Below are 12157 nucleotides of genomic sequence, written 5' to 3' on the forward strand. Positions count from 1 at the left end.
TGTTCATCTTGAAAAATACCTTTTTTTCAAAATTATGCAATTTTAATACATTATCAGTAGTACTAACTTTAGCAAAAATATTAAAAGTTATTTATAAATTGAATTTTGATATATGGTAAATATTTTCTTGATTAAATATTACTATTCAAAACTGACAAAATTTTCTGTATGTTGCTTCTGGGTAAGAGTGATGGCTTGTAAAATGTAATATAAATGGCATATCATGAGCATTTCCAGGTCATTTAGATGACGTACTGGTTTAATGAGATTAAATATTTGAAACCAGCTGTATCAAAGAATATGGAGGCCACATGATTGTACTCATTGTAAAAACACAAAATCACTAGAACTACACCCTTGTTTAAAAATCTTTGGTCTTGTGAAGCGTTTTTTATAAATAGTAATTAAGAGATAGTGCGTAGGTGCAAGTGCTCCTAGATGACTTCCTTTCATCTGTCACGAACACATAAGTTAGTATCTGGAAGCCTTCTTTCTCCCACTTTGCCACCAGCGCAGTGAGAACATCAGCCTGGCCCATTTTTCAGAGAAAAGTACTGAACCAAAAGCAGCATCAGAAAGGTGTCAGAACCCTCTTGAAGCTGCACGTCATTCATTCAGGGGTTGTTGTTTTGTCAAACTACGGATTGAGGAAGGGTAATCCACTCTTGACTTTTTAAATAACGTCTACAGAATTTTGGAAGAAGTTCACTGAAACTGAACAAAGGGGAAATATGAAAAGGTGGAATGATATATTCACTTGAACTCCAAGAAAAATATGCCAGGGCCCTGATGGCACCACCCAAACCTTGACATCATCATAGAAAAATGTTCCATGCTCTGCTTCAGAGAAAACAAGTATTTTCAGCCATAACATTTTGTAAAAGTGTCACGGTCATCTGCTGTGAGTTTGAGACTTCAAACTCAGGAGATACTTTACTATGAGTTATCAGCAGCCTTGAAGACATGTCCTCTGTCTACGTTCACGCGTGCTGTGGGTGACCAAGTGCCTGTGACACAGGGACATGTCCCCCTTCTCAGGCTTCCTTCTCCCCCATGCACACAGGGTCTCACTGCTGCATGTGTGTGCCCACCTGCTCTACAGAGACCGCTGTCATCCTGCATTGCAGCTCTGTTTTCCTGCCTGTCTTCTTCAAAGCCCTGAGAACTTGTTGGGGCAAATACTGTATGTTTAATCTCTATACAACCAGTGTCAGGAATCCAGCTTTTAATCCATCTACTAAGTGATGAAATCATAGGACAAAAGCAAACACCTTCTGGTAAAACAACAAATTCAATAAAGAAAATTCTATTTTTACATTCATGATTCTGGCTAAAAAGATTTGAAAAATAATCATGTGATGGTTCAAACAGTTCTATTTGAGTTCAGAAATGATCTGTTCATCTTTTATCGGGTATTGACCACTGCTCAGTTAAAAAATGGTAGCTACTGGGAAAAGACAGAACAGAACCACCTCAGAATAACTACAGCTGTGTTGAATATTCTATTTGCTGTATAAAGAAATACAGCCACTTGTGGGCTGCAAAATCCGTGTGGGAAAATAGCAACATCAAAAGCAAAATGGAAGCTAATGGGACACTAGCACTTCAGCAGTAACGCACGTCCACGGTCTCCTTTCCTTAAAGTAGTCGGGAACTGCTGGTTACTAGTAAGGAGAGAAGTAAAACAATAAAGTGTTTAGTTTGCCATAAGTTTTCACAAAAGCTCATTTTTTTGGTTAATGTTTACTTTTTAGCAAGGAAATAGAATCTAGCATTAAAAGGGAAGATGAGGTGGGCAGGTAGAAGGAGCAGGGGGATGTTTAAACTCTGGTGGTTCAGGAAAAGCTGACAGAAAAATGGTCGGAGTTCCCTGCTGGACAATCTGCTTTCACATCAGGGCTTACTTAATACTTGAAGGGAAAATGACAAGTGAGAAGGGAAGCAAAGATTCACAAATGCCGTTATTCTAGACAGTTTCTTGGTTCTGTGAAATTCTTCAAAGTTCCTTAAGTACTTTAAGTGCTAATGGCAAGCCAGCTAATCTGCTCTTTACAATTTCCCTGGAAGTATCTCTGCACATACACATACACACACACACACACGCACACACGCACACACGTGTGTGTGTGTATGAAGGTGGCTGATGGTTTATTATGTATGTCTTTGCCTTCAGAATGGCCTTATTGATGTCCAGTCTACCAAAGCAAACATTGACAGATTCTTTCTTAAGTTTTCCAGCCTAAAACTATTCTATGATTCCAAAGTGAATTCAAGCCTGGATACAGATACAGATACACACACACACACACACACACACACACACCCCACTTTACTGGAATATTTTAAAGAAAAGAAAAAGTAAGTTGCACTGCATTTTGGCATAAAACCTCCTGAAATGTTAACCTGTTAACCGATTTTTAAGGTCTATGTTGCCTCTTGGGAGGATTAGTGAGATACACTTTTCCAGGCTCACAAAAGGGAATACACTCTAGTGGATACCGGAACGCGCTTTCATTTGTGAAGGCCAGGTTCTCTATCTCATTTACAAAAGTTGAATTTTTCAGCAAACTCTTATAAGGCTATTTTATATCTCAATCCTAAACTTTAGAAAATTCAAAATCTCAAACAAATCCTGATTATAAGGACTATTTGAAATGCTTCGTGATTCCCATTAATGCTGAGACATGCATTCCTAAAAGGGATGTTTAAAAAGATATGAGAAAAATCAACTTGATACACCAGAAAAAATAAAATGAGGAAGGCGTTTGCTCTGTAATGGTCAAAAAGGATTTTCAAGGTACTAAAACGGCAAGAAAGTTTCCCCTGGTCTCTTATGTAAGCCTTTTGGTCTACAGATGTTAAATTACAACCTTGGGCATTCAGACCGGTGCAGAGTAAACTTTTCCCCCAAACTGTGCAAAGTCCAAAATAAATACGATTACTCATTTCTGCTTAGAAGGTGATGAATGTTATCTAGTTAATCCTCACACATTTCTGTGAGGCAAATGCTGTGTTTATTTACCAGAGGATGGGCCTGAGGCTCCCAGAGCTCACATAACTCACCCAAATGACCCATCTCTAGCAGGAGTCAGATTCAGGATTCGAACCCTCTGTGATTCCCAAACATGGCCACGTGTGTTTAAAAAATAATTAAATCACTTGTTATTTGTCACCATAAAACTATTTGTGTTGAAATTCTAGTCCAGTATCTCAGCTAGAGCTGAGCAATGCCATGGTGGCGCCATTGCTCTCCGGCACAGGAAGGGCTAACGCTGGGGAGTCTGCAGTACGCAGGATTTGGAGGCGTTTTTGCAGGGGTTTGCGTTGTTAGAGGACTTAGAAACATCTGCCCTGTGTATGGGGCAGATCTCCGACTCCTATCAGAAGTAGTTAGCAAACCCTAATTCTCTGGTATCTACAATGTGGGCTACACTTTCGCTTTGTTTCATGAAACTCTGGTCCTTCCTTCACTGATAATAGGAATGTCAAATACGAGGATGGGAGTTTGAAGAATATTGGGAACAGTCTCTACAAGTTTCTTGAAGCTGCCAGCTTACATACTTAGACTGAATGTGTAAGCTAACAACCTCTCCAATCTATTGAATAAGATAACTACTCTAGATTTCTGTTATTAAAATGAACTCTCTGAAGGCAGCACTGTTTCCAATTTTCTCTTCATAATCTAGGACTTAAACTGGGCCAGGCAAGGAGTAGGTGCCCAAAACATGTCTGTGGGATGAACCAACAGGCTGCCATTTACGAATTCTTACTTGCTGCTTTCTGGTGAGGTAACAATGTTGCTTCATGTCATAACAAAGCTTCATGTTTTTCGGTAAACTTTGTGGACTTCATTTGCATGACTGCATGCTATTTAACTGCGACTTTGCGATTACTGACTTGCCGTTCTCTCACTGTTGAAACAGATTGCTTCTGAGTTTTTACTAAGTTTAATTACACTTTGGTAAACATCTCACACATGTTAGACATGTTGTGTAAACAATATTACACATTACATATTCTATCTGACCCAGATTTTTCATGACTTCTTAATGACCTTTCTGGGGGTGAGGTTTTGTTGTGTTGTATGCTTTGTAGAGAAAGAAAAAGGTTACCTTATTGCTCAGATTCACGTTGGCATTTCGGCTGAGGAGCAGGGACACCATGTCCACGTGTCCTTCCTGAGCGGCAAGATGGACGGAAGCAATTCCTTGCCGGGTAACTGCGTTTGCATCAGCACCATACTCCAGCAGAGTTGTCGCTATGTCCATCTGGTTCTTTTTGGCAGCGATGTGCAGTGGCGTATAACCATTCTGTCAACACAAACCACTTGGTCACGGGCCCAGTAACAAGATAAAAATGTGTGCAGTACATTTGCAAATCATCTGCCCCTTTTTCTAATGATTTGTTCTTGATGGTCTAAAAAAACTATGATTAAATAAGCCACGTTTGGTAAATTAAGCAGTGTCATTATGGTAGCACCCTCATGTCTCCCACATCTGACCAGGGAAAATATACTTATGACAGTTCAGTACGAGAATCAGAATACTACCGGTTTTCTGAGGAACCAAATACCAGAGGAACAGGAGTTCCCTCATACAGGTAGTTATGTAGTAGGTGCTCAATAATCACTTGCTTTACTTATGTGGGGTGAGAGGAAAACCTACCAGGAAGCAGCAAACAATATGGAGCATGTTCAGACCCATTATTCCACCTTGAAAATCCTTTTCCTGGCCATTTATTGCTTATAAGTTGAAATTTTTTACAAGTTAAAATTTTTAGTTTTCATAGTAGTCAAGATGCTATAATCTACCCCTATTTGGTCCTCTGATTGCCTCTTTCACAAAATCCCAGTCTCCACGCTATGCTTCGGCTGCACCAGTCCCCAAAACAACATACAGCTCACGTTCCTGTCTTGCCTACTCTACCAAAAACACATTTTCCTAACATGTTCTCTCAGCCAGCATCCATCAACCGAAGATTTAGTTCAAGGGCCACTCCCTCATGAAGTCTTTTACTTTCTCCTCCTCTCTTACACCTGTTCCCCAGATGACTGGTTCCAGTTGAAGTCCTAGAGATATTTAGTGGCTATCTAAGATACTTAGTAATACTTGTTATTATTGACAGATGTGTCTCCTCCTACTAAAATAGAAGTTTACTGGTGATCTCAGGAGGCTACAAAATAGGACCTCGGCCAACCACAAAAGATGTTAACAGCAGCTCCACCAGCTTTTGAACCTGTGAGAAGTGGGAGAGGAAGAGGAGAAGATGATTTGGGGCAACTCTCAAAGCCGCATTCTAGTAGAGACTGCCTTCTCATACAAAGATAGCATACAGACAGGCCACTCAGGTCGCTGGTGAAGAGGTCAGGAACCATGACTTCAGAAGAGAATCGGGAGAGAGAGAGCTGCTGTGAAGGAAAAGCACAGAGACTGTCCGACTTGAGAACACACAAGCTCCTCTTCAGTGTCAAAGGAGCCTCAGCTGGACCAGAGTCCTTTGATGCAAGTGATCCTCCAACAGGTGAGGAAGGTGAAGATAAAGATTTTGAAGAGGACAGTGATGATGAGGACACTATAGCCCTTCTTGCAGAATTAAAGAAAAGTACACAAGAAAGAGCGGAAGAGCAAGCCAGGAATGAACAGGAACAAAACGCTGAAGAAGAAAGGATTCGTTTGGAAAACATTCTGAGTGGAAACCCTCTCTTTAACACTGGCCCATCCCAGCCTCAGGCCAACTTCAAAGTTAAAAGAAGGTGGAATGACGATGTTCTCTTCAAGAACTGTGCAAAAGGTGCAGATAATGAGCAGGAAGACAAGAGAGCTGTCAATGATACACTCTGACCTGCATTTCACAAAAAGTTCATGGAGAAATATATTAAATACTACAGTCTTATGTGCTTAAAGACTATAAAATGTAAACAATCACTGACTTTATTTTGGTTAGTTTGTTTTTTTCCCCCCCATTTAAATGGTGAATATGCTTCCCTAATTTTAAGTTCCAAAAGCTATCTTTTCTTTGATTAATACCTTATTTTATTAATGACTTGGGAATTGGATGAACACAGTTTCCAGTCATATGTTTTCTTTTTAATAATCTGGGAAAGATTATCTTCTTGTAACAAACGCTTCTCATAATCTAAAAAAATTAAAAATAAAATATAAATTTATTGAAAGCATGTATTGTGTTGTACTTGCCTTTATATCTCCAGTGCCTCATAATGACTACAGAATTCCTTGGAATTTGAGTCAAGCTTACTAGGGCTTTCAGAAAACACTCTGACCCTCCTCTGGCTCGCCCTTAATGCTCAGAGGTACAGGCAACCAAACAGACAAATAATTGGACAAATTATTAATTGGCTGTGCCTTGGGAGCCTTCAGAGTCCTCTGCCCTGAGAAAGGAGGGTCCCTGCCTTAGGGGACTTGTTCTGGCTCGCAGTCATTTACCAGAAAGGCACAATTACATCTTGACATGAATACAAATCTGACTATATAAAACATGCCAACAAAATTAGACTAATTTTTACAGACAAGGGGATTTAGAGAAAAAAATAGAATCCAAGAATTTGTATTTGGAAAGATGGTCTAAATCCAGACAATGGATCATTCTCAACCCTTCCAAGCCACACGGATGGGTCAGACACAACACAGAAGGCAGTGGGAGCTGCTGCCCCGATTGGCCAGCCTGCTGCAATTACTTGCATATGTACGTCCCTGGCATGTCCTAGTATGAGAGCATTTTTCACTCGACAAATACACCTTTGTAATTGATTGTAGAGCAACAATTTAAGCTCTTGGGTATTAACCCATGGAAGTGAAAATGCCACTTCCAGACACTTCTGAAACCAGCTTCTGCCACATGGGATGAGCCAGGGTAGAAGAAGAGTTTATGTCTCTATTTTTAGTTTTGACCTATTGCCATCTGCAAATGCCAGCTGACCTGGGAAGAATTTGGTCCTCTGCTCAGACACACCCTTCAGCAACTAGATCACCTTCAGAAACTAGAGCTTTGAACAGAGCCCAGCTCTGCAGTGAGTGACAGGAGGGGGTGAGCTGTCACCAACTCCACTCCGGCATTAAAAGGAAAATTCACAGAGCTGTGCTAACATAGGAAGTCTGATTAGTCAATAAGTCTAACACAGGAGAATGAGAGAGGTACAGACAAGACAGCATCTAGCTTCTTCATACAGATCTTGTCATTTTTTGTTGCTTTTGCTACAGATATAATCTTCAAGTTGGCCACTTCTCAGGCCCAAAGGCAGATAAGTAGCCTCTGATATATCACAATCCTCTTGATTACTTCTAATTTCATTTTAAAAAATCCTACAATCTAAAAACATTTAGAGAGAAGCTCCGGGGTCTCTGTGGTACATGCCAATTCCATACTCACTCAGGGGCCTGCCTGTGCTCCTTACCTGAGAAACGAAGGTCAGTATAAAGCAAGGGGAAAACAACTCATGGTATTATTTTGGAAGGGAAAGTTAATTTGGCAAGACTTTAAATAATAAACATATAGTTTATCTTGAGACCTCTAAGACCTGTGGGATTTTCTAAATGTCCTTAGTTCTTTCTAGTTTCTAAAAAGTAAAATGATTCTTACTTGCCACACCAAAGGAGACAGATGCATTTATTGGAAGAGAAACAAAATAGTCAGAGATTCAACTGTAAGAAAGCATTAATCAATAATTTTCCTCTCGATGTAGATGACAAAGTACTTGTCATGTGTGCTTTTGCATTGCAGGATGAAAACAAAAAGCAATGTAATTTTAAATCATTAGAATATATTTATATCACACTTTATATTTTTCCCAAGAATTCCACAGTCTCTGCTGATGCATGATCAATAGGCATATTGTGCATTTTATGGAAGAGAAACCTGACAAAGAGTAAGGCAGGCTCACTATCGCCCCCACAGTGAGTGCCCAGGTGGTGTCCAAAACGGAGCCCGGCCTTCTGCACAGTATCTGCCTCAGGACATAGGCCAGGCTGCAATGGATTACGGAAGCCCATCTACTTTTTAGGAACCCTCCATTCCACATTGCCTAAAATCCCGCCATGTTTCTAGGACTGGTGTGGCTGAGAAAATGTGCTGTCAATCTCACAAAAGAGAAGAAGAGGTGAGAAGAAACATCACACACTCGAAGAACCAAGAACGTGAATTAAGGAAGAGCTAAGACTGTCACTGCTGTCATATCCATATGCTAATCATGCCCTTGTCCTTCATTTCTCACCGCTGCCAGAATTCAGATATTCTTGAGCTCCTTGGAGTAAAGGAGGTTATTTGCCTACTCTTTATCCACTCTCCCTCCTTCCTTAATTAATGGAACTATCACGTTATGTCCAGATGAAAACTACATTTCCCAGCTTCCCTTGCAGAAAGAAGTGGCCAGTGAGATGTAAAGAGAAATGGCTGGGTGGAGCTTCCAGGAATACCCTATTGTCTGGCTTTCCTGCCAGTTGTTTCCAAAGGGACCTGGCAGACTGAGCAACAGAAATCTCCGGAGAGAAAAAACAAAAGACTGCCTACCTCCTGACTGTTTATGACAGAAGAAAAATGGGCTCTCAGCAGTTTAAACCACTGGGCGAGGTCTATTTCCCAGCAAATGAAGCGAGTCCCTCACTGATGAAACTGCCTGTGCTCGGGCAGTTTCCTCAAAGCCTAAAGAAAGCTCCTGACCGGGACCCTGCCCCTGGCAGTGGGGGGAGCGAGAAATGCAGCCCGGACAGCTTCATGGAGGCTCCGCTGGAGGCAGCTGCACCGCGGGAACGGGAAGGAATGTCCCTTTAGAAGAGCCTGTGTTCAACGGACTGTGAAAGATGTGCCTCAGGCTAGAGCGCGGCTACAAAGAATCCCTTCAAGAGCTGCTTCTTAGCTTGTGGTCAGACTTGTTCTGCAGATACAATACCATGACTACAAAGTCTTGTTGGACAAATTGAGAGCTAAAAATTCAACTATAAACATACCATCCTATTGACTTGTTTGAGTTGTTTGTGGTTGGGAAGGTGGACTGGGTTTATTTTGTTGCACGTGTTTATAATGCTTGTCGATTCTAAGCTGCTGGGCACTAGTCATGTCAACATTATTGCTCTCGTGTGAGAAATACATAGTTCACTGATTAATTATTTACTGATTGTCTGCCAAGAACTTGTGGTTATTTATAAAATACCTTAAAAATTGGACCCGGCTTCCAGGGATAAAAAAGAACCGAAATGAAATGGACAGGCATTACATTTCATTATAAATTTTTGTCATTTAAAAATTATGGTAAAATACACCTAAGTTAAACGTTTACTTCGTTCTGCAACAATTACCACCATCCAGCTCCAAAATGACACTAAGTCCCTGTTTCCTGTCCCTCTCAGCCCCTGGCAACCAGCATTCCACCGTCTCTAAGTAAGTTGACATCATATACTATTTGTCCTTTTGTGTGACAGGCTTATTTTTCTTAGTCTAACTAACGTCTTTGAGGTTCATCCATATTGTTTCACGTGCCAGAATTTCCTTCCTTCTTAGGGCTGAATAACAGTCCTTTGTATGAATATTCTACATTTTGTTTGTCTAGCCATCCTTCCGTGGACACTTGGGTTGCTCCCACCTTTTGGCTATTGTGAATAAATGCTGCTATTATTTCTCTTTCTTTTTCTTTTTTTTTTTTTAAGATATAGTCTTCTAAAAATTCAAAGTGTGGCTTTTTATTAGAAAGAATATTTGTCCAAGTCTGAAATTATGGGAGAAAAGCTGCATTTAGATGCCAAGCAAGGCTGGGGGCTTGATTTTGAATTATAGATATCATGGGGTATAATTCTGCAGAGGATGGGGCAGGAAATGTTTGAGTAGGACATAAAAAGTGATTCTGAGCCCTGGCTGGTGTGGCTCAGTGGATTGAGCACTGGACTTCGAACCAAAGGGTTGCCAGTTTGATTCCCAATCAGGGCACATGCCTGTGTTCTGAGCCAGGTCCTTACTGGGGGGCATGTGAGAGGCAACCACACGCTGATGTTTCTTCCCTTTCTATCTCTCACCCTTCCCCTCTCTCTAAAAATAAATAAATAATTTTTTAAAAAGTGGTTTTGAGGAGAAACTCCTGTCAAAGATAACATATTTTCTAAATGGAGAAGGCACCTAAAACTTAAAGTACCCAAAGTAATCTAAAACAGCCCAAGTTCATTGTCTGTGTATACAAGAGATTTGACCTGAACACCAAGTTTAAAGGAGAGCACTATAGCTTCCCCAAAGTGGAAGGGGAAAACAAAGATAGTAAAAGCATTTTTTTAAATATATATTTTTTAAGACTTTTTATTTATTTATCTTTAGAGGGGAAGGGAAGGAGAGAGGGAGAGAAACATCAATGTATGGTTGCCTTTCATGCATCTCCTGCAGGGAACGGGCCTGCAGGGAACTGGCCTGCAACCCAGGCATGTGCCCTGACTGGGAATCGAACCGCGATTGTCTGGATCGCAGGCCCGCGCTCAATCCACTAAGCTACACCAGCCAGGGCTTAAAAGCATTTTTATAAGGATGCTAAAGTTCCTTCAACCAATGATGTTTAGTGAGAGAAATGGGCAGCATCTAGATTGTAGTTCACATTGTTCTGACATTCTCTCCATCACAGCCACCTGCTCAACAACAGAGCGTCGAGACGCTATTTACCTGTCTTTCAATAAACTCTCCTTTCTCTATGACTCACCTCTCAAATCCAAATCCCAGAGTGATAAGAAAGCCATATACTCTCTGTACCTCTTTTCTGGCAAATCTGGGTTGTCTACTGCTCAAAAATGCCTTCACAATAAGAATAATGATTCTCTTTAGCAATATTAAAAACACCTAAACGTAACCTTCCAACTTGCTGAACAGTACTTTATTTTCTCCCCAGGCTCAGGATGCCCTGCATTTTCAAGCAAAATCAATTGACAAGAAAATATTTATTGAGCACCTACCACAAGAGTTGACTAAGAAGCTGAAGGCACAGATTCCCCAGGGGCTTACGTTTCTGTGATTTCTAGGTGGCATCTAAACTGGGAGGGCATTACAGATGATGCAAAAGTAGAGGTGGACATAGCACTGCCTACCAGTGTCCTCATGCTGTCAGATTACAGGTACCTTTGCAGCCGCGTGAGGTGAGGCTCCTTGGTCCAAGAGCAGAAGGGCCACCTTCTGATTATCGTAATGTGCAGCTACATGCAGTGGAGTTAGCCCGCTCTGAAAACACGTGCAGAAACAACAACCAGTGTCAACAGGGTCTTAACATTAGAGGCCTCAATTTAGGAGGCGGGATTAGATCGGATACAACACAGTGTGTCATTTACATTCCAGTTGCCACAACACTTGGACCTCAGCATCACCTCCTATTTCTGAAGAGTTCTTCGTCCTAGGAGACTTACATAGGGTTCAGTTATGACTTAGGGGGCTGTTAGTGGATATTAGCAAGTGCTTGTTCTGCTATCGTGGAAGTGACCTGTTACACAGGGTGGCTGATGACCTCATACCTTCCCAGCAGCATCTGGAGATGCACTCTTCTGCAGCAGGAGATTGGCTACTTCAAGCTTCCCATACTTTGCTGCCACATGAAGGGGAGTAAATCCTTTCTGAAAAAAGAAGCATAAAAATAATGAACAATAGAAATGACATGGAGGCATCACTTTTCTGAAAGTGATGAATTATTCCGATGATGAAGATCAGTTTAGCCTGCATTTGAGAACCACGGCAAGTGGACAGCAGTTAAAGAGTCCCCTTAGCAGCAAGGAAGAGCAGGATATTGCAATTTTCTCTGTCTGCTGACTGAGCCACAACAGGCCACTAATGTTGGGACTAAGCAGTCATCTGACCAAGATGAAATTGGAGAGCTGGATCTGGGGCTTATTCTAGGGCCATTCTGGGATGTCACACTGCAGGAAGAATAGGTTCCAGGGTCCCAGGTGCCATTTCGATTTGGTGGGCTTGGGTGCATCCAAGGCAAGTCTGGGCCTCCCTTAATCTCAGACTAGAGCCTTTTTCTTCCCCTTCAGCCACTTCCACAGGTATACACATATCTTTGTTTGTTCCAGTCTTCATGAGTATGAGCCAGAGATTTTCACACCTTAGGCACCACAGGTGCCCTAAATAATGACACATGGTTCTAGCCCAATAGATATGTTGAGTTGGACACTGAGCTTGAGTGGCT

The 12157-nt window shown here is 41.3% G+C and overlaps 1 protein-coding gene and 1 pseudogene across 5 annotated transcripts in view; one reads left to right on the forward strand and one right to left on the reverse strand.

The window, feature by feature from the left end:
• ANK3 (ankyrin 3) overlaps positions 1 to 12157 on the reverse strand; it is a 326106-nt gene that overhangs the window by 133920 nt on the left and 180029 nt on the right. For all 5 annotated transcript variants that reach the window (XM_053663869.1, XM_053663868.1, XM_053663866.1 and 2 more), the window contains exons 15-17: positions 11484 to 11582; positions 11098 to 11196; positions 4113 to 4310 (exon numbers count right to left, since the gene is read on the reverse strand). In XM_053663869.1, the coding sequence (XP_053519844.1) occupies positions 4113 to 4310; positions 11098 to 11196; positions 11484 to 11582 (396 nt within the window). The remainder of the gene's footprint in view (positions 1 to 4112; positions 4311 to 11097; positions 11197 to 11483; positions 11583 to 12157) is intronic.
• On the forward strand, positions 5205 to 8784 carry LOC119045296 (spliceosome-associated protein CWC15 homolog; annotated as a pseudogene).

This window comes from Artibeus jamaicensis, unplaced genomic scaffold (assembly GCF_021234435.1).
Source record: "Artibeus jamaicensis isolate MK-2021 breed Jamaican fruit bat unplaced genomic scaffold, CSHL_Jam_final contig_332, whole genome shotgun sequence".
Taxonomy (NCBI): Eukaryota; Metazoa; Chordata; class Mammalia; order Chiroptera; family Phyllostomidae; genus Artibeus; species Artibeus jamaicensis.